The sequence below is a fragment of the Oncorhynchus masou genome, chromosome 2 (genome assembly GCF_036934945.1).
Source record: "Oncorhynchus masou masou isolate Uvic2021 chromosome 2, UVic_Omas_1.1, whole genome shotgun sequence".
Lineage (NCBI taxonomy): Eukaryota > Metazoa > Chordata > Actinopteri > Salmoniformes > Salmonidae > Oncorhynchus > Oncorhynchus masou.
Window position 1 is genome coordinate 51,628,467 of NC_088213.1, and position 23,950 is coordinate 51,652,416.

At 43.6% G+C, this 23,950-nt stretch overlaps 1 protein-coding gene across 1 annotated transcript in view; it reads left to right on the top strand.

The window, feature by feature from the left end:
• LOC135506266 (ALK tyrosine kinase receptor-like) overlaps positions 1-23,950 on the top strand; it is a 769,161-nt gene that overhangs the window by 595,647 nt on the left and 149,564 nt on the right. Inside the window, 1 exon segment of the mRNA XM_064925805.1 lies at positions 5,222-5,379. Within this exon segment, the coding sequence (XP_064781877.1) occupies positions 5,222-5,379 (158 nt within the window).

Sequence of the window (23,950 nt, forward strand, 5' to 3'; positions counted from 1 at the left end):
ATGAAATTGTGTGGAGAATAGCAAAATAAAAAACTAACTTAAAATGTAATAATACATTTCCTAAAATAGAATACAAGACACTTAAAACCTTGCAGGACATTTTTCACAATGGAAACTGAAATGTTAAATAGTGATTGTTAAACATTGATTTTTTGGGGAAAAACATTTGAGTTATTATACAGTCTGACAGCAGTGCGTAGAGTGGCGGTTCGTACCGGCAGTGATACAGGACAGTTCGTGGCTGTTTCTTTGGAGCCTAGTCGGGTAGAGTGGCGGTTCGTACCGTCAGTGATACAGGACAGTTTGTGGCTGTTTCTTTGGAGCCTAGTCGGGTAGAGTGGCGGTTCGTACCGTCAGTGATACAGGACAGTTCGTGGCTGTTTCTTTGGAGCCTAGTCGGGTAGAGTGGCGGTTCAGGACAGTTTGTGGCTGTTTCTTTGGAGCCTAGTCGGGTCAGTGATACAGGACAGTTCGTGGCTGTTTCTTTGGAGCCTAGTCAGGTAGAGTGGCGGTTCGTACCGTCAGTGATACAGGACAGTTCGTGGCTGTTTCTTTGGAGCCTAGTCAGGTAGAGTGTGGCTGTTTCTTTGTTCGGGTAGAGTGGCCGTCAGTGATACAGGACAGTTCGTGGCTGTTTCTTTGGAGCCTAGTCAGGTAGAGTGGCGGTTCGTACGGGCAGTGATACAGGACAGTTCGTGGCTGTTTCTTTGGAGCCTAGTCGGGTAGAGTGACGGTTCGTACCGTCAGTGATACAGGACAGTTCGTGGCTCTTTCTTTGGAGCCTAGTCGGGTAGAGTGGCGGTTCGTACGGGCAGTGATACAGGACAGTTCGTGGCTGTTTCTTTGGAGCCTAGTCGGGTAGAGTGGCGGTTCGTACGGGCAGTGATACAGGACAGTTCGTGGCTGTTTCTTTGGAGCCTAGTCGGGTAGAGTGGCGGTTCGTACCGTCAGTGATACAGGACAGTTCGTGGCTGTTTCTTTGGAGCCTAGTCGGGTAGAGTGGCGGTTCGTACGGTCAGTGATACAGGACAGATACAGGACAGTTCGTGGCTGTTTCTTTGGAGCCTAGTCGGGTAGAGTGGCGGTTCGGTTTCGTACGGGAGCAGTGATACAGGACAGTTTGTGGCTGTTTCTTTGGAGCCTAGTCGGGTAGAGTGGCGGTTCTTTGGAGCCTACGGGTAGAGTGGCGGTTCGTACCGTCAGTGATACAGGACAGTTCGTGGCTGTTTCTTTGGAGCCTAGTCGGGTAGAGTGGCGGTTCGTATGGGCAGTGATACAGGACAGTTCGTGGCTGTTTCTTTGGAGCCTAGTCGCGCAGTCTAACTAAATGACACAACTATTTTTTACATGATGTCACAGCTACCATATGATACAAGGTAACCTCAGTGTCACAGTGTTTTTTAAATAAACGCAGGAAAATTATAGAAGGATTACCTGGGGGGGAAATGTTATTTTACCTGACACGGAAATATTTTGGTTCCGATTTATTTCCCTGTCAATTTATGTTGTTTGAATTGTTGTACTAGGACTGTACATTATTTTCATAATCTACTGATAAGATGGGAATGGAGAATGATTGTCTTGCACGTCGGAGTAGTTTGCATGTAAATCATGCTGTGACAAGGCAATCAAGTCCTGAGAAGAATAAATACATTTCACACAGGGGAAGAGTCCATTAAACTGTGACCCTGATAGTCCTGCAAAACACACAATCTCTCTCTCTCTCTCTCTCTCTCACACACACACACACACACACACACACACACACACACACACACACACACACACACACACACACACACACACACACACACACACACACACACACACACACACACACACACACACACACAGTGCAAAACAAGGCTGCCTGGAGTGACAGGTCTATCATTATGTCCTGTTGACTTCATGATGGCCTCTGAATGAAACATGTCTCTTCAAGGTAGGAAAAGTCTGTGGGGACGTCACTGTGATGCCAGTGCTGCAGTGCTGTCAGCTGAGACAGCAGTGTGTGTGTGTGTGTGTGTGTGTGTGTGTGTGTGTGTACAGTTTCAAGACAGTGGCCAACAGTACGCCACATCTCTTTAAAACTTCCAGACATCCAAACATTTCCATATAAATGTCCAATGATGTGCTGCATTCACATTGACCTTAATATTTACCTTATCTACTATAACCTACTGTACCAGCCATATACTATACTGATATTACCATAGACAAAGGATGGTGGGCAAGAGTTCATCTTGCTAGCGCATTACAGTCAATGACATTGGATGTATACACCGTAAACTAATGTGTATGGATAAAAAGCGAATGACAAACAAACATGGCCAATCCGATTACGACCTTAACAACCCCAACCCACCAAATGAACACAAACAGAGCGAGAGCGCATTATCCAAAATAAACCCTCTCTAAAAATAACTAAATTATGAATAGCATGATGAAATGTATTAGATTAATTGGAAACGGGCAGTAGTCTAGCTAACTGAGTCTTTCATCTATTTTTGTTTCCGTACAATGAGGGTAAATTGTGGTCTATGGATGGGCTTTGAGAAACGCAGGACTACACAAAGCCGCAAAGGTCCAATTGTCTAAAGCTCAGTGACAGGTCGTTATCATTACAGTCCCTTCTGAGACTATGTTCCAAATTGCACCCTATTCCCTATATAGTGCACTACTTTCTACCAGGGCTCTGGTAAAATGAAGTGTGTTATGTAGGAATAGGGTGCCATTGGGATGTAACCTCTGAGAGTCTAAATTAGATTTTTAAAACAGGTTGTTTGGATCCTGGATGCTGATTGGACAAGCAGCCCATACAGCTGTGCTGTATTTGCTGTCACAGACACACTTTTGCCTGGTAAAGCCTGTTGCATGCTTCCCAGTTGAAGCAGTTCACACATAGAGTACCAGTAAACATTTTGGACACACCTTCTCGTTCAAGGTTTTTCTTTATTTTTACTATTTTCTACATTGTAGAATAATAGTGAAGACACATCAACACTATGAAATAACACAAATGGAATCATGTAGTAGCCAAAAAGGTGTTAAACAAATCTAAATATATTTTATATTTTAGACTCTTCAAAGTAGCCACTCTTTGCCTTGATGACAGCTTTGGACACTCTCTCAACCAGCTTCACCTGGAATGTTTTTCCAATAGTCTTAAAGGGGCTCCCACATATACTGAGCACTTGTTGGCTGATTTTTCTTTACTCTGCAGTCCAACTCATCCCAATTGGGTTGAGGTGGGGTTATTGTGGAGGCCAGGTCATCTGATGCAGCACTCCAAAAAAAACAAAAAAACAATTAGAATCACTCTCCGTCTAGGTAAAATAGCCCTGACACAGCCTGGAGGTGTGTTGGGTCATTTTCCTGTTGAAAAACACATGATAGTCCCACTAAGCTCAAACCAGATGGAATGGCGTACCACTACGGAATGGTGTGGTAGCCATGCTGGTTAAGTGTGTAAATTCTAAATAAATCACCAACAATGTTACCATCAAAGCACCCCCACACCATTGCACCTCCTCCTCCATGCTTCATGGTGGGATCCACACATGCAGAGATCATCCGTTCACCTACTCTGCTTCTCACAAAGACAAGGCTGTTGGAACCAAAAATGTAAAAATTGGACTCATCAGATCAAAGGACAAATGTCCACCTGTCTATTGTCCATTGCTCATGTTTCTTGGCCCAAGCAAGTCTCTTCTTATTGGTGTACTTTAGTAATGGTTTCTTTGCAGCAATTCAAACATGAAGGCCTGATTCACGCAGTCTCCTCTGAACAGTTGAGGTTAAGATGTGTCTGTTACTTTTATTTGGGCTGCAATTTCTGAGGCTGGTAACTCCAATGAACTTATTCTCTGCAGCAGAGGTAGCTCATGAAGCTGGTTGAGAGAATGCCAAGAGTGTGCAAAGCTGTCATCGAGGCAAAGGGTGGCTACTTTTATGGATCTCAAATATAAAATAATACTTTTTGGTTTCTTTTTTTGTTATTTCATAGTTTTGATGTCTTCACTATTATTCTACAATGTAGAAAGTAGTAAAAAATTAAGAAAAACCTGGAATTAATAGGTGTGTCAACCTTTGACTGGAACTGTACACAAAATTAAATTAAGAATTGACAATCATTCTGTCAAAAAACATGCAATGTTAAGATAGTTTTTTTTTGTTACGTTATTAAAACATTAAAATTTCAATTGATTAACTCATGATTCATCTGTATTTTAAACATTAAACAACAGTGATGTCACTAAAAGGTTAAATGATGTACAATGCATGGGAAACAAGAGTTAACCAAATATATCAATTTAAGTACCACAGACACACACACAATAAGTGTGTGTGTCTGTGTGTTGTGCGTGCATGTGCACGTTTGTAATTGGGTGTTAACTGAGTAGCCACATCCACAGCTACTGTACTTCCTCATGTTGATCCAATAGAGAGGGGAGAGGCCACATGTGTCAAAGGTAAATATGACAGGAAACGCACATGGTTATGGTGGATGATTGGACAGAGAGAGGGGAGGAAGGAGAGAGAGAGAGAGAGAGAGAGAGAGAGAGAGAGAGAGAGAGAGAGAGAGAGAGAGAGAATGAGGGAGGGATAAATCATTGGTCAGTAGCCCGGAGCCAGTGAAATAGGCTGCAATTTGCTTAATAAAATTATGGACCACGTTGGACTACACAAAGGCAGGCGGTGGCTGGCTGGGGAGAGCATTCGCTTCAGGATCTCCTCTGCCCATAACTTGCACACAGGGGCTAGCAGTGGTGTGTGAAGTGTGCACACATCCATTCTGACTCTGACACACACACACACTTGCACACTCCATTTCAGCCACCTCTCGCACTGAGGTGCAGGGTGTCATCTACGCACGCCACCTGTCAGCTTTAGAAAGAGTCTCCACCAAAAGCTTGTCCACCCATAACCCACCGGAAAATACCAAGGGGTGGGAACTGAAAAGGGGCATGCACCACCAGGCTAAGGAAGAGGGGGACCCTCCAAAATTGCAAGGGGAGGAGGAGGGGGACTCGAACCCCACAGGCTCTTCGGGAACCCAGTCTGCCCCCTCTCCTGAGACTACTATGGAGGGGGAAACTCAGCTGGAGGAAGAGGGGACCCCTGCTCTGACCCCCTACCCCAACAGTAGGCACGGGGGGTCCTGTCACCCGGGGTGTCTACTAGTGGCCCTGATCTTGATGCTCATCTCTCTCCTCGGCAGCTGGGCGGTGGTCCACCTCACCCTGGGATCCCGCGGAACCACGCCCTTCAGGATCCAGGCCAGTTATGACCGGCCGATCGAGCAGGACGCCACCGCCACCATCGACCCGGGTTTCACCACTACCATCGAACCGGGCTTCACCACCAACTGCACAGTGGGTAAGTGAACATCTAAGCTAGCAATTGCTGTGTTGTGTGTCTGCACGCTACTGATTGTGCTGTGGAGTGGGTAGAAGTTGAGGCTAAAGACTAATACTAATAGTTCCTTATAGAGAACTTTAGGATTTGGAGTTGTCTAATCTGGTCCTGGATATGTGGTTATATGGGCACTGTCTACCTCAAGTGGGTGCTGTACATCCACATCTATGTAGATAACATAGCTGATTCGCTCTAAAAATTCTCATCTGCTGTTCCCCCTACTTTATTTAAATCAAACAAAATGTTATTGGTCACATGTGCTGAATACAACAGGTGTAGACTCTAAAGTGAAATGTTACTAATGAAACCATTCCCAACAGTGCAGATTTAAAAAGTTAGACACATATTTATAAACAGAAAAAATGAAACAATAACACAATCAAAACAATAAATACATGTTAATTAAAAGCTTACCAAAATGCCTGACTTTGAAGGCATGTGAAGTATACATTTCATTATTCTGTAGCCTTGAATCGAGTGTCAAAGGTTCCTTGATCACATCTTTACACTTCCTTTTTGTTCAATTTACTGTGTTCCAAGCACAATGCTCTCAGTGATGTATTGAAAATTACTAAATAAAATAATTGAATAAATAGCTTAAATGTAATATTTATGTAATATGAATGTTATGTTTTATTATTTCATCTTATTATCATTATTTCATATTATTTGTCTTTGGATTGAAAAACTTAGTTAAATTAGCTACTACTGTATTTGCTTCTGGGGAATACAGTGAACTTTGGAAAAAGTTGTTGCTTTCATAGCTAAAGTTTTGATGGCACAGCAATGGGTGTTTGAAAAGCCTTGCAAATGTTTTAAACTGGAGATTTTAACGGCTGCCGTTCTGGATGCTAACCCAATTACTGTATGTTGTGGAATTAAATGCACGGATGGCGTGTTACAGGGGATAGTATCGCTCTATTTGAACCTTGAGAGGTCCTTAAATTAGGTTAATCCTGCTGATCCAATTTCCTCAAAGCTGGATGCAGAAAAGTAGGGACCCTTGCTTTGAGATTTCTAGGAAGTGTGCATTATTATAGAAATGTGGTATAAGATGTGGATTTCAAAAGAGTAACAAGTTGAGTTATAGTTTTCCACTTTGGGTTATTAGAACAGGCAAATCACTGTTACAGCAGCTGTTGTGTGTCAGTAAAAGCAGAGAAACAGAGTGTGGACAACTACTTGATGGGATGTCCGCACTAAATTGATATTCGCAAGTGACCAAGCGTCACCATGGAGCTCGACTGTTTAGGCACAGACTTTACACAAAAGTCAATTGAGAGAATGTCCCAAACTCTTAAGTTAACTATGTTTTTCAAAAATCTGTTTTGTGAGTTACTAGATAGAAGCTGCAAACAGAGTAGTCTGCAAGTACTAAACTTTAAGAATCATTGCACATCAAAGTGCAGACAACTTATCTTCTAACAAGCAGTGACAGAAAAGTTTAGGAGGTAGTCGCAACTTCAGATTGATACACAGTTTCCCCTTTAAACAGTTCTACTGCATCGCTCTGAGTTTTAACACTGACAAGAAGAGAAAAATAAGTTTACTGAGGAGAACTACGTATATATATATAGCCAAGAAACCATGGTCCAAGAAACGTGTAAATCCAAACCCCTTTCAACTCTAGGTTTTTACAAATGTTCGAACACCCCAAACATTTTAGCGAACTGTACTTTGTGTCATCTTTTTGGAAAAGGATGAACGTCTCCCTTAAAAGGCCATTATTGTACTCCATGTCTTCTGTTTGAAGCGAAAGGAAGGTACATTTAAATCTACCAGCCTTTATTGAAAGGGAACCATATCACTCTATGGAGAGGCTGAGACAGATAGTTCAAGCAGAATATTTCAGTGTTTTTAGTCCAGAAAATAAATATACTTCTTTGACTCTGAAGTCTTAAGGCTCCAATTTTCTGATTCAATTTGAGGTGCTTTAATAAATAAAAAAAAATAGAAATCAGAGCAGTTCAATAATTCTGTCAGTAAATCTACTGATTTATAAATGTTTGAAGTGATATTATTTCCGGCAGCTGTCTAATTGAGCCCAAAACTCACAGATGTTATCAAATGAAATGCACCGGACTGATCCATTGAGTTATCATGATTGAGTTATCAGAGACGCAAACATATTGAATGCTCACACACATCGATGCAAGCAAATGTATTTTGGCTGTATTACTTCCTCATTTTCCACATGCAGCACTTTACATTTAATGCAAAATCTATTTGATGATCCCAACACACACACATACACACGCACACAAAAGCAGACACCCGCTCCACACATAAAACCCATCCCTACTATTTGCGTAACAGTGCCACTCAGACCTCCAACAACAGAACAGAACAGAACAGAACAGATTGCTGTTGCTCATGCAAATCCAAGAATTAGACAAGACTCTAATTGTTCTCCTGTTGGGTAGCTCACAATGTCCCCATTCTGGGGCCAAAAACACACGCACACTCTGTTCTTTCCTAAAACAGCACCTGGGTACATTTCAACAGTACACCCATCCACCTCCGCATGTCTCTCCAAGCTAAACCTTAATCCGTCGCACCAGCTATCCACAACAGCTATCAGCTGATCAACAATGGAGGAGAACGGTGCGCAGTGTACTGCTCGTCCCTCGAGCACCTGCCGCTAGGCCTGGCTCGAATTACCTGCCTCTGCTGTGTGTTTGATAAGGCCCACTCTCAAACTCAAATCCCTTATGGGGTTTGCTTGTTTGCCTTATTTGTTCCAGTCTCTGCTTCCGTAATGAGTTAATTGGGACAATTAATGATCGGTATTGGGGGGGGGCTAAGGCTGATAGGAGCTTGTGGTTTTAGTCATTGTTTTAATTCTGTCCCTGAGGTTGTCAGGCTGCTCATGATTACGCACACCTGTCACCATCGTTACGCGCATCAATGCCTCATCAGACTCACCTGGACTCAATCACCTGCCTGATTACCTTCCCTATATACAGTGCCTTGCGAAAGTATTCGGCCCCCTTGAACTTTGCGACCTTTTGCCACATTTCAGGCTTCAAACATAAAGATATAAAACTGTATTTTTTGTGAAGAATCAACAAGTGGGACACAATCATGAAGTGAAACGACATTTATTGGATATTTCAAACTATTTTAACAAATCAAAAACTGAAAAATTGGGCGTGCAAAATTATTCAGCCCCTTTACTTTCAGTGCAGCAAACTCTCTCCAGAAGTTCAGTGAGGATTTCTGAATGATCCAATGTTGACCTAAATGACTAATGATGATAAATACAATCCACCTGTGTGTAATCAAGTCTCCGTGTAAATGCACCTGCACTGTGATAGTCTCAGAGGTCCGTTAAAAGCGCAGAGAGCATCATGAAGAACAAGGAACACACCAGGCAGGTCCGAGATACTGTTGTGAAGTTTAAAGCCGGATTTGGATACAAAAACATTTCCCAAGCTTTAAACATCCCAAGGAGCACTGTGCAAGCGATAATATTGAAATGGAAGGAGTATCAGACCACTGCAAATCTACCAAGACCTGGCCGTCCCTCTAAACTTTCAGCTCATACAAGGAGAAGACTGATCAGAGATGCAGCCAAGAGACCCATGATCACTCTGGATGAACTGCAGAGATCTACAGCTGACTCTGTCCATATGACAACAATCAGTCGTATATTGCACAAATCTGGCCTTTATGGAAGAGTGGCAAGAAGAAAGCCATTTCTTAAAGATATCCATAAAAAGTGTTGTTTAAAGTTTCTCACAAGCCACCTGGGAGACACACCAAACATGTGGAAGAAGGTGCTCTGGTCAGATGAAACCAATATTGAACTTTTTGGTACCAATGCAAAACGTTATGTTTGGCGTAAAAGCAACACAGCTCATCAGCCTGAACACACCATCCCCACTGTCAAACATGGTGGTGGCAGCATCATGGTTTGGGCCTGCTTTTGTTCAGCAGGGACAGGGAAGATGGTTAAAATTGATGGGAAGATGGATAGAGCCACCATTCTGGAAGAAAACCTGATGAAGTCTGCAAAAGACCTGAGACTGGGACAGAGATTTGTCTTCCAACAAGACAATGATCCAAAACATAAAGCAAAATCTACAATGGAATGGTTCAAAAATAAACATATCCAGGTGTTAGAATGGCCAAGTCAAAGTCCAGACCTGAATCTGTGAATCTGTGGAAAGAACTGAAAACTGCTGTTCACAAATGCTCTCCATCCAACCTCACTGAGCTCGAGCTGTTTTGCAAGGAGGAATGGGAAAAAATGTCAGTCTCTCAATGTGCAAAACTGATAGAGACATACCCCAAGCGACTTACAGCTGTAATCGCAGCAAAAGGTGGTGCCACAAAGTATTAACTTAGGGGCTGAATAATTTTGCACGCCCAATTTTTCAGTTTTTGATTTGTTAAAAAAGTTTGAAATATCCAATAAATGTCGTTCCACTTCATGATTGTGTCCCAATTGTTGTTGATTCTTCACAAAAAAATACAGTTTTATATCTTTATGTTTGAAGCCTGAAATGTGGCAAAAGGTCGCAAAGTTCAAGGTGGCCAAATACTTTCGCAAGGCACTGTATGTCACTCCCTTTGGTTCTTTCCCGTGGTGTTATTGACTCTGTTTGTTTTTAATGTCTGTACACTACTCGTGTTTCTTGTTTTGTCCATGTTAATTTATTTACCAAATTATTCACGCCCTGTATATGCTTCCCAAATCCCAGCGTATGCGTTTTGTAGTACGTTGGTGTCACGCCCTGGTCTATATTTATTATGTTATCTTAATTTATTGAGTCAGGCCAGGGTGTGACATGGGTTTATTTGTAGTGTGTTTCGTCTTGGGGTTGTGTGCGGTGTACAGATTGGTCTATGGCTGCCTGAGGCGGTTCTCAATCAGAGTCAGGTGATTATCGTTGTCTCTGATTGGGAACCATAATTAGGTAGCCTGGGTTTCACTGTGTGTTTGTGGGTGATTGTTCCTGTCTCTTTGTTGCACCAGTCAGGGCTGTTTCGGTTTTCAACGTTTGTTGTTTTGTATTGTTCGTGTTCTTCATCATTAAAGATGTATCGAACGAACCACGTTGCATTTTGGTCCGATCCTTGTTCCACCTCTTCGTCAGAGGAGGAGTTGGAAGAAACCCGTTACAGAATCACCCACCACAAACGGACCAAGCAACGTGTCAACAGGCAGGAGCCACAGGAGAAGCAACAAAGGCAGCAACAGCAATCACAGGACTTCTGGACTTGGGAGGAGATATTGGACGGAAAAGGACCCTGGGCACAGCCTGGAGAATATCGCCGTCCCAAGGAAGAACTGGAGGCGAAGAAAGCGGAAAGGTGCTGGTATGAAGAGGCAGCGTGGCGACGCGGTTGGAAGCCCGAGAGTCAGCCCCAAAAATTTCTTGGGAGGGGGCTAACAGGGAGTATGGCTACGCCAGGTAGGAGACCTGCGCAAACTCCCTGTGCTTACCGGGGGGCTAGAGAGACCGGGCAGGCACCGTGTTATGCTGTGGTGCGCACGGTGTCTCCAGTGCGGGTGCATAGCCCGGTGCGTTCTATTCCAGCTCCGCTTATCGGCCGGGCTAGATTGAGCGTCGAGCCAAATGCCATGAAGCCGGCTCTACGCATCTGGTCCCCAGTGCCTTATGCTCGGTATCCCCGTTTCGCCTGCATAACCCAGTGTGGGCTATTCCACCATGCCGCAATGGCAGAGCGACCGGGAGTATTCAACCAGGTAAGGTTGGGCAGGCTCGGTGCTCAAGAGCTCCAGTGTGCCTGCACGGTCCGGTCTACCCAGTACCACCTCCACACCCCAGCCCTCCAGTGGCAGCTCCACGCACCAGGCTTCCTGTGCGTGTCCTCGGCCCAGTACCACCAGTGCCAGCACCACGCATCAGACCTACTGTGCGCCTCGCCTCTCCAGCGCTGCCGGAGCCTTCCTCCTCTCCTGTGCTGCTGGAGCCTCCCGCCTGTTTAGCGCTGCCAGAGCCTCCGCCTCTACAGCGTTGCCGGAGTCTCCTGCACGTTTAGCGCAGCCAGAGCTGCCAGTCTGCATGGAGCAGCCAGAGTTGCCAGTCTGCATGGAGCAGCCAGAGCTGCCAGTCTGTATGGAGCAGCCAGAGCTGCCAGTCTGCATGGAGCAGCCAGAGCTGCCAGTCTGCATGGAGCAGCCAGAGCTGCCAGTCTGCATGGAGCAGCCAGAGCTGCCAGTCTGCATGGAGCAGCCAGAGCTGTCAGTCTGCTTGGAGCAGCCAGAGTTGCCAGTCTGCATGGAGCTGCTAGTCTGCATGGAGCTGCCAGTCTGCATGGAGCTGCCAGTCTGCATGGAGCTGCCAGTCTGCATGGAGCTGCCAGTCTGCAAGGATCTGCCAGTCTGCAAGGAGCTGCCAGTCTGCAAGGAGCTGCCAGAGCTGTTAGTCTGCAAGAAGCCGCCAGAGCTGTCAATCTGCATGGAGCAGCCAGAGCCGCCAGTCAGCATGGAGCAACCAAAGCTGCCAGTCAGCGTGGAGCAGCCAGAGCCGTCAGTCTGCCAGGATCCGACAGTCAGCCAGACTCTTCCAGATCTGCCAGTCAGCCAGACTCTTCCAGATCTGCTAGTCAACCAGACTCTTCCAGATCTGCTAGTCAACCAGACTCTTCCAGATCCGCTAGTCAGCCAGGATCTGCCAGAACTGCCAGCCAGCCAGGATCTGCCGGATTCAACTACCTGGCTGGGCTTCCTCTCAGTGCTGGGCTTTCTCTCAGTGCTGGGCTTCCTCTGTCCCGAGCTGCCCCTCTGTCCCGAGCTGCCCCTCTGTCCCGAGCTGCCCCTCTATACCGAGCTGCCCCTCTGTCCCGAGCTGCCACTCAGTCCAGTGGGGTTCTGGGTGAGGACTACTAGGCCATGGTCGGCGGCGAGGGTGGACAATCCTAGGACGCGAGGAGGGGGGACTAAGACATTCATAGAGTGGCTTCCACGTCCCGAGCCGGAGCCGCCACCATGGACAGACGCCCACCCGGACCCTCCCTATTGTTTTGATGTGCGTCGGGGAGTCCGCACCTTAGGGGGGGGGTTCTGTCACGCCCTGGTCTATATTTATTATGTTATCTTCATTTATTGAGTCAGGCCAGGGTGTGACATGGGTTTATTTGTAGTGTGTTTCGTCTTGGGGTTGTGTGGGGTGTACAGATTTGTCTATGGCTGCCTGAGGCGGTTCTCAATCAGAGTCAGGTGATTATCGTTGTCTCTGATTGGGAACCATATTTAGGTAGCCTGGGTTTCACTGTGTGTTTGTGGGTGATTGTTCCTGTCTCTGTGTTTGTTGCACCAGTCAGGGCTGTTTCGGTTTTCGACGTTTGTTGTTTTGTATTGTTCATGTTCTTCATCATTAAAGATGTATCGAACGAACCACATTGCATTTTGGTCCGATCCTTGTTCCACCTCTTCGTCAGAGGAGGAGTTGGAAGAAACCCGTTACAGTTGGGGTTAAGAGTTGCACACCAGAACTTGTATTTGTGTCTCATTCTCAGTGTGTAGGCCATGATAAGTACAATATTTGATCAACAGAATTTATGTAAATTTAACATGTAGTTCACGGCAGTCTTTTGAATTTATGACCGTGCCTCAGATCAAATGTTGCAATTTGAGAGAACCCGCAAATGCTAAGATCTACAGATAGTTCTTAAATCTGACACGCTCCTTCCTTTGTGGCATCTTCCCTGCACAGCGATTACTGAAGCCGTGGCTTGGTGAGATATTCGTCAGCTAACAGCCACACAGGCCAAATTAATCAAGCAATGTGTCCTTAAGCTTTTTTCATCCTGCAAAGCTAATGAACTCATCTGCCAAGGGGCCAAAAAGTGATTCCCATGCATTACCCAAAAGCAACTTGAGTGCTGACGCATCTATCGCTTAGGCTCATTGTTCCCTTTGACAAGTCGAAATGTCTCCGGCATATCACCGGTGACATGTCTGTATTTCGCACCGGCTGTTGTATTGGCATACAGATGAGCTTGTTATTCAGGAGAATCACCACCGTCCGCACTCTCCCAGTTTGTCTCACACAAAAGAAACAGGAGTGTTAGCGAAATAAAGGACTGGCACATGAGTTCATTAACAGATCGTGTCAATAATAAATGTGTTTCAGTTTGTGTCTGTCTGTGCCATAGTAAAGCACAAGGGCATATGACAATAACCCTTGCTTATAAACACTGGATCATCACTTGTCATACCATATGTTAAGTCCTGTTTACACTCCTGTTTATACAGTTCTAGTTTGTTTTGCTTTGCAGATATTTCTAACACATTGTCACCAAAGGATAAGTACACCAGATGAGGCAACAGCAAGTCCCTTCAGGGGACTTGAACCTCTAACCTCCTCTACCCTGGCCCATTTCCCTAACCATTACAACATGCTGCTGCAGGCCTCTAATGGGGCGTTACTGCAAGTATATACTCAGTAATTTGCTACACAGTGGCAGGAGGGTTTCACCTTACCCATCAATCACTTCTATTCTGGGGAGCCAGGGAAGTGAAATGAGTTAGGTGGTGGAGTGGATAGAGTGTCGGGTATAGGGATGGATGGATGGAAGGGCAGGATGTGGGAGAAGGGTAAGAGGCTGGACACATTGTTGGAGAACTGTAGACTCATATTCATTGAAGCATAGTGTAGTAACTACTTCAGAACAAAAATATTTCTCACATAAGGTATGTGCACCATGATATGTACTCTTGTACTGTTATGTTGAATTGTTATGCTGGTTGCCTGTGAGATCTACCAAGTTCTAAATTGGATAGCAACAATGAGCTCCAATAGACTGTTACTGCACATACTACATATTTCTCTCAGTTACATTTTCTGCATAATTTCCAATCCCCCATATATTTTTTTGAAAAAAAAATACAGTACCTGTCAGAAGTTTGGACACACCTACTCATTCCAGGGTTTAAATTTAAATGTAGAAAATAGTAAACATATATAAAAACCCTTCAATTAGTAGGTGTGTCTAAACTTTTGATTGGTACTGTATATTACTTTAAATATATCTATTTTTTAGAGATACAGTAATAAAAAAAATCTATTCACATGACACCAATAAGATGGCATTGGCGGTTCTAGTGTTCAAATGATATCTCAAAGTGCTATACAGAAAACCAGCCTAAAACCCCAAACAGCAAGCAATGCAGGTGTAGAAGCACGGTGGCTAGGAAAAACTCCCTAGAAAGGCCAAAACCGAGGAAGAAACCTAGAGAGGAACAAGGCAATGAGGGGTGGCCAGTCCTCTTCTGGCTGTGCCGGGTGGAGATTATAACAGAACATGGCCAAGATGTTCAAATGTTCATAAATGACCAACATGGTCCAATAATAATAAGGCAGAACAGTTGAAACTGGAGCAGGTAGTCATGTCAAGTAGTCCTGAGGCATGGTCCTAGGGCTCAGGTCCTAGGACACACTTACATTCACACAGGACACTGAATAGGACAGGAGAAGTACTCCAGATATAACAAACTGACCCTAGCCCCCTGACACATAAACTACTGCAGCATAAATACTGGAGGCTGAGACAGGAGGAATCCTATTGTGAAGCTCTATCAATTATCAGTTTTTTTCACAATGCTAGCATCTTGGTGAATTGATCTGGAATCAAAGTCAACGGTCTATTGTACAAAAGAAAATGGCACATGAATTACCTAAGAATGATGGACACAGAATAGGTATTTATCCACTTGCTGAGATCGAGTACAGAAATAGGATGCGTCCCAAATGGTACACTATTCCCTACATAGTGCACTGCTTTTGACCAGGGGCCAAAATGCTCTGGTCAAATGTAGTGCACTATATAGGGAATAGGATGCCATATGGGAAACGAGCATAGATGAGAATGAGACAAAATAAATGAGTGGTAAGAACGGAATTTAAAGACCCAATTGCAATCTAATAAGGATGATTGGCGATGGTTGGCGTAATTGAGATTTTATTGTCTCTCATGCCAATCAGCCTAGTCAATGTTAGGCCCAATGGCCAGCTAGTGAAACACTCATGAATCAATAAATGCATTGGGTTTGTAGATATGGCCTCAGCCAAGTGGAATGAATATAGTGATCAAGGGACCTGAAAAAAATCACAATGCGTGACATGGGTATTGGTGAAAGGAAGTAGTAAGAGACAAACACAATATAGCACACAGAAACAATTCCAGTGTGTGTGTGTGTGTGTGTGTGTGTGTGTGTGTGTGTGTGTGTGTGTGTGTGTGTGTGTGTGTGTGTGTGTGTGTGTGTGTGTACTCCTGCAAATGTAACATACGTACATTTATGCATGTTAAAGCGATTTGTGCTTTTTTAGAATTAAGATGTATCTAACCCCACTGATTTTTTTTTTTAACTTACAAAACACTTTAATAGCATGAATTAGTGATGTTTTGCTTTTAATCTCATTTATCCTCAACTTGCTAAAATATCCACCCTCTGTCTATATCTCGCGGCTCTCAGCCTCATCTCCTCTTCTATCCCTCTGATCTCCACCCTTAGGCCCTTCCAAAAACAACTTGTGAGAAATGTCCCTCTCTTTACCAATACAAACCATATCTGTATTACAAACCCTCTCAGATGCAATCATAGCTGTGGGTCTTATTTGATGATATTGAGGAGGTCTTCAATTGCCCTGGGCAAGTTGGGTGAAATGTTAATACAACGACGGATGCCAAATTCAGCCGACATCTGGATCAGCCTAGTCTCCTGTGAGAGTAGAACATAGATTTTGAATGGAGATTGAAATCATTGATGTTGATTGAACGACCTCAACGTTTTGTTTTGCTGTTTTCTTGAGGTGGTAGAACTCGGCCTACACTTAAATGATCTGAACTTCTGAGGTGTCATTAAAACCTATATGATAACATGGTGATAACATACATGATGTTCATTAGTGTGATTACAGTGTCGGTACATAGATTTGTAAAAAAAACTACTTTCCTGTATGTCTTATGGCTTTGCAACAGAAAACAACTAATAATTACATGTCACATGCACTCAAAATATACACAAAGAGGTCACGTTAAGTGGCTTGTTCATAATAGTATTTATGAGCTCATAATACGGAATTCAAGCGCGGTGTTAATTTGATAACTTTGCTTTGGTGAATGACTATAAACCCTGCAAATCAGTAGACTAGATAGTAGCTCCACCCCCAAATCCTGCCATACTTTAAAATCACTCCACGTGTGATGATTTTCATTTGAAAGGGAGCTGGGTGCATCGCTAGCTCCTCTGTGACCCAACAGAAAAAACAACTGTACATCAAGGACAGGGGACCACCAATGTATCAAAGCTGACTCATTGTAGCACATGGCTTTACAAAAAGACACACTCCCACCACTGGTGGGTGCTTTGATGTACCTTGCCACTCTATACATGTTGGTAGCTTCATTTTGTTGTTGTTGCTATACCCTCACTCTCACAGAGGGCTAGGCGTGTCCACGATAGTAGTGAGTCTCACCTCGAATGCTTCAAAGAAGGTGAGAAAAGAAAAGTAAATATGTCTCTTTGCACTGTGTCTGCAAGACACTTAGTATGTCTCTTTCAAATGTATTTCTGGCCAAGGCATCCATCTGACATGTGACGTATGTAATGAATAGGATATATGGAGGACAAAAGTCAACAAGGTAAACCAAAAAATGGGTACAATCAAAATGTGCAGGGACATGTCAATTTAAAGATAAATATTTTATTCAGTTGATTGAAAATGCACCATTGCATATTACATCATTCCTACTATTATTTTCTCTTACTTGAATGAAGTTGTTTATTGGGCAAAATACTTCAGATACTTAACATTGCTAGCAGTTCATTATTGTACTAATTAATTCCATTGTAATCTTGTTTATTTTACATATAACTAAGTAAACAGTCATCATTTCAATCCATGAACATAATTTCTGAGACACACTGTACACAAAGGTTTGTCAAAATGAAACGAAGATGCTTCTTTCCATTTATTTTCCATTTTGTCACATTGGTCTCCACACTCGCAATGCACCCGGCATAGATCCCCCTTCTCCTCCTACTGAGTGGCTTCCTCTGACAGAGATGGATCGTGATTGGGCTGTACTCTGACCAATAGAGCGTGGCTCTGGGCAGTTAATTGAATTCTTGAGCGAATGCCTCCTGTCCTGTCCACTGTCCAGAGGGAGCGTCAGTGGCATCCATCTTAGGATTCCGCCGACTGTAAATCTCCATGAATATCTCCCCATTCTGCCACCAGAGATTTGTGTGAGTGAAGTGCTCACCCTTGTGTGACCCCTGAGAAGCCCCCAGATTCTTCTGGGTGAGAGTGGAGAGCCCAGTATGACAAACAAAGCAGTCGTGTAGTGGTAGTGCTTAATTTAACTATCCTGATTTAGTAGGTATTTGCTAGTCTTTATAGGGAAACATTGTGGTACAAATGTGTACATTCAACACAATTGGTAACTACCGGGTATCAAATGGAGAGTCCACTATTGAAAGAAGGCAGTGGTGTGTTGGTAATCAGAGCCATAATATAGACTACAGTATATGTGGCTCTGGTTGTAGTTCTCAGTTTTATTGTCCTATTTCAGCAGGTGTTTGCCTACTGTTTACAGGGAAATGGTGTGGTACGAATGGGTACTTTCTGGTCGTTCTTTCAACAGAATTGTTCACTACATAGTACATAGTACAAAGTGCTTGTTTCCATAAATCCCACAGAAAACCTACTATTAAATAATTATTGGATTATTACTATGTTACCATGAAAATATTAAGTACAATACCAGATAATAGGAGACTGTAAATTAAACCGTAACCATTGTCCATTTTGGCAATAAGAGTTGTGGGATAATGGGTTAAAACAGGGAAATATATAACTTGGATGGGATGGGAAAGAATAAGAAAATAATTCAAATAGTTTAGCGATATATTAAGGCAAACAATATATTACATAGGGAAATGTATATGGAATTACAACCGCACAAGAAAATAAATGGTCCAGTTCTGTTTGTAATATACAAGCAACTCTGGAGTACTTCTACTCATTGACTCACGCAAATGTTGTAAAGTCAATTTAATGACAAACACAATTAGGGAAATCCAAAGCATTATTATTGGTGTAATGTTGTTTGTATAATCAGCAGGGATAGTAAGGAGGATAACTAAGGTACCTTATTAGGGGCTTGTTAAAGAACAAACGTCATCCCTAGAGTACAAGCTAGACTTGATGGAGTTGTGTACAGAAAACTTTTCAATAGATTCTCCAGATGTCGGTCCCAACAATAATTGTGATTAGAGGTGACTCACCCTCTCATGCCACATTAGAAAAACAGAAATGCACATTCACATCTGACATAGACTTGTTGTTGTACCTTAGTTTATCAGTCATTATTCAAATCACTGTTAAATTCTTAACCCAGCCACAGTGAAAGTTGAATTCAAATGAGTTCTCGGAACTTCTTGTTTTTACGTGATCTTGCAATCAAAATATTTCCCCCAGATGTACTTACCGGCCTGATCTCAATCTGTCTCTTTTAATTTGTCATACTGAGCATGTCACATGTAAATCTTTTGGCAAATGTGGGTTGGTTGGCTGTTCTGTATGTTGGTGGTGCATCCATACTGACTTAGAGGCTGTCCTAATATGAACACCTTATACCCATATTGGTATCATCAGTTTATTATTCCAAGTTGTTTAGAGTAGGTTCAAATGACCATGATGTCAATAATATATTACATTTATCTTAATAGGGCACCAGTAAGGTCCAAGCCGACATGCCTGACTAACATTCTTGACACAATATGATAGTAATAGAGTTTAATATTGTTGTTCATTACTTAGCTGTTGGTTATTTTGGCACTTTTCAAAGAGCAAAAACTGCTCCCCACTGACACTAACTTCATCAAACCTATCAAAGACAAATTCTTATCATAATTCTTCTTGACAGCTTGATGATGGCTACAGAAATCATAAGGGGGAGAAAGAAGCTCTAGGCACCTAGTATTCCATCATTTCTTGTCTCGCAGTTTATTTTCACAGTGCATCATCACTTTAACAGAGCCAGACAATCAGCATTTCATAACAGAGCCGAGCTATCACAATTCCTTATCGGCACACATATTTTCCCCTTGTGGCTTCTGTATAATATACCAGTAAGAAATAAGAAATCAAATGGCAGGACCGAAACAGTGGCTTCCTGATTCTGGGCAGTGATACGGGAAATGTCATTATAAGGTGAAACTTGTTTGTGACCTGTGAAATCTTTCTAGACCTTGAGACGGTATGAGAAAGAGTGATTCATATCCTGTTTTCATATTGTACGGTGGCCCTAGGGGGCAAACCAGCCTTAATACTGTTAGAGTATTTATATTAAAGTTGTATTGTCACGTGCACAAGTACAGTAAAATGCTTTTTATTTGCCAGCTCTTTCCCAACAATGCAGTAATCAATACCAGTAGTAAAAATATGATACTATAAAATAAAGTAGAGCTAAACAAAAACACAGGGAATAGAAATAAGAAGAACAGAAGGAAGTAAGTTATATAAATGGTCAGTTCCAGAGTCAGTACCATTACCATATTTACAATGTGAAGGGATACTGAAATGGTAGGGGTAGATATGTATAGAGGTAAGGTGACTAGGCATCAGGATACACTATATATAAAAATAAGTATGTGGACACCCCTTCAAATTAGTGGATTCTGCTGTTTCATCCACACACGTTGCTGACAGATATATACAATTGAGCACACTGCCATCCAATCTCCATAGACAAACATTGGCAGTAGAATGGCCTCACTGAAGAACTCAGTGACATAGAATGCCACCTTTCCAAGAAGTCAGTTTGTCAAATTTCTGCCCTGCTAGATCTGCCCCGATCAATAGTTAATGTGAAGTGGAAACGTCTAGGAGCAACAAAGGCTCAGCGAAGTGATAGGCCACACAAGCTCACAGAACAGGCCCACTGAGTGCTGAAGCACGTAGCGCATAACATTCGTCTGTCCTCGGTTACAACACTCAGCACAAGAACTGTTCAACGGATGCTTCATGAAATGGGTTTCCATGGCTGAGTATCCTCGCACAAGCCTAAGATCACCATGCGCAATGCCAAGTGTTGGCTGGAGTGGTGTAAAGCTTGCTGACATTGGTCTCTAGAGCAGTGGAAACATGTTCCCTGGAGTGAGGAGTCACGCTTCACCATCTGACATTACGACTGAAGAATCTTGGTTTGGCGGATACCAGGAGAACGCTACCTGCCCCGATGCATAGTGCCAACTGTAAAGTTTGGTGGAGGAGGAATAATAGTCTGGGGCAGTTTTTCATGGTTTGGGCTAGACCCCTTAGTTCCGCTGAATGGAAATCTTAACGCTTCAACATACAATGACATTCTAGATGATTGTGTGTCCCCAACTTTGTGGCAATTGTTTGGGCAAGTCCCTTTTCTGTTTCAGCATGACAATGCCCGTGTTCACAAAGCGAGGTTAGTACATGAATAGTTTGTCGAGATCAATGTAGAGGAGCTTGATTAGCCTTCACAGAGCCCTGACCTCAACGCTATCGAACACATTTGGGATGATTTAGAGCGCAGACTGTGAGCCAGGACTATTCGCCTGACCACACTAATGCTCTTGTGGCTGAATGGAAGCAAGTCCCCTCAGCAATGTTCCAACATCTAGTGGAAAGCCTTCCCAGAAGAGTGGAAGCTGTTATAGCAGAAAATGGGGGACCAACTCCATATTAATGCCCATGATTTTGGAATGAGATGTTCGATGAGCAAGTGTCCCATACTAATATTCATGACGTGGATATTAGTATGGGCATTTTCAGCCCTTTCCTAGGTAGTTTATTGGACATATACATCATGTGGAAAAGGTATGAGAGAGCCAAGCCAATGAACACATAGGCCTGGCTCTCTCATCCATTCCAGGCTTTTGGGAGGGAAGGTGGACAATGTCCCCAAATGCTCTGGTAGCTTTCATAGCTGGGATAAGTTCTTTCCTCTTCTTGTGCATAGCTTTAAAATGGTCCTCGTTTAAGATAATGTATGTTCCTCTCAAGTTCTTGGCTCTTTCTAGAACAGGTACCTTGTCCTTGAACCTCAGCAATTTGACCACCATCGACCTGGGACTGTCACCTGGGCCGGTAGTGGGTTTTCCAGTCCTGTGGGTGCGCTCCACCTCAATCTTCCTGTGGTCCATCTTCAGTTCCTCCGAGATCATTTCCCTGAATTTGTCCTAAGACTCTGTCCAGGTCTCATGTGGAGATTCTGCAATTCCATCCACAAGATGGAGTGGGACAATATTCCAAAGACCACAATCATCAGCCTGATCAATTCTATATGAAGGAGATTTGTGGCGCTGCAAATGGTGGTCACACCAGATACTGACTAGTTTTCTGAACTACCTTTTTTTAAGGTATCTGTGAGCATCTGTATTTCCTGTCATGTGAAGTCCATAAATTACTGCCAAATGTATGTACACTGCTCAAAAAAATAAAGGGAACACTTAAACAACACTGTTTAAGTGTTCCAAGATGGCGTAGCAGTAAGTCGTCCTGTCGTATCTTCTCTCTGTAAATATCGTCTCTTTTTCGTTTTAGATATTTTTTTTTTATATTTTTCTTCGCATATCTTTAAAAACATTTTTGCTCGCTTCCAAATACTCTCCTGCAACCCGCCTCACCCAATGTAGCTACTTTTCCTAAAGTATTTATATTTACTTCGGAACCGGAACCCCTCAACTGAAGCTAGCCAGCTAACCACCTGCTATGCTAGCGGTCTTCAGCTAACCGGTCATCAGCTAACCCTTAGCTCGGAAAGCTCTCGCCAGTTCGAACAACGCGACGCTAACCAGAGCATAACGGACCTATTTTTTTTTTTAACCCCGGATTCCCACCGCAAACGGAACATCTTTCAGCTGGATCTTCACAACTAGCTATCGAGCTAAACCACAACCCTGGTTGATTACTCCTGGCCAGCGTTTCCACCCACGTAGCTTGAAGCTAGCCCGGCCAGAGCTCCTGTGCTCATAGCATACTCCTGGGCTACTATACCCGGACCCACGACCGGTCTATCGATGTCACTGCATGAAGAGGAATAAACAGACTCACCTCATCGCGACGTCCTCCAAAGGCTAACTCTCTAGCCCCCGCTATCTCCTTGCTTGCTAATTCGGCATGCTAACTGCTAGCTTGTTTAGCCCAGGTCCGCTAACTACTACCTTGTTTACCCCGGCCTGCTAATCTGTTAGCTTGTTAGCACAGGCCTGCTAATCTGTTAGCTTGTTAGCACAGGCCTGCTAACCGTCTGCATCGCCGCGTCCCAAACACGCAGTGGCCCATATGTACTTTCTATCTCTTCCCGATTTAAAAAAATTGTTTATACCTTCCAGAAACCTGCCTCACCCAATGTGATACGGAATCGCTATTATTTTTTATTTTTAGAACACACTCAAGAACCTCCAGAAGCTAACCAGCTAACTAGCTACAAGCTATTTAGTCATTGTTAGTTTTTTAACCTGGATAACTCTCGCCAGTCCAGCTCCCCTGCCCCCTGGACTCTGATCACTTGGCTACATAGCTGATGCACGCTGGACTGTCCATTAATCACAGTACTCCATTCTGCTTGTTTGTTTTATCTGTCGGCCCTGTTGCCTGGTCAATGCCATTTTACCTGCTGTTGTTATGCTAGCTGATTAGCTGTTGTTTCACCCACTGTTTTAGCTAGCTTTCCCAGTTCAACACCTGTGATTACTGTATGCCTTGCTGTATGTCTCTCTCAATTGTCAATATGCCTTGTATACTGTTGCTCAGGTTAGTTATCATTGTTTTAGTTCACAATGGAGCCCCTTGTCCCACTCCTCATACCCCTGATACCTCCTTTGTCCCACCCCCCACATATGCGGTGACCTCACCCATTACAACCAGCATGTCCAGAGATAAAACCTCTCTCATCATCACCCAGTGCCTGGGCTTACCTCCGCCGTACCCGCACCCCACCATACCCCTGTCTGCGCATTATGCCCTGAATATATTCTACCATACCTGCTCCTCTTATTCTCTGTCCCCAACGCTCTAGGCGACCAGTTTTGATAGCCTTTAGCCGCACCCTCATACTACTCCTTCTCTGTTCCGTGGGTGATGTGGAGGTAAACCAAGGCCCTGCATGTCCCCAGGCACCCTCATTTGTTGACTTCTGTGATCGAAAAAGCCTTGGTTTCATGCATGTCAACATCAGAAGCCTTCTCCCTAAGTTTGTTTTACTCACTGCTTTAGCACACTCTGCTAACCCTGATGTCCTTGCCGTGTCTGAATCCTGGCTCAGGAAGGCCACCAAAAATTCAGAGATTTCCATACCCAACTATAACATCTTCCGTCAAGATAGAACTGCCAAAGGGGGAGGAGTTGCAGTCTACTGCAGAGATAGCCTGCAAAGTAATGTCATACTTTCCAGGTCCATACCCAAACAGTTCGAACTACTAATTCTGAAAATTACTCTCTCCAGAAATAAGTTGCTCACTGTTGCCGCCTGCTACCGACCCCCTCAGCTCCCAGCTGTGCCCTGGACACCATTT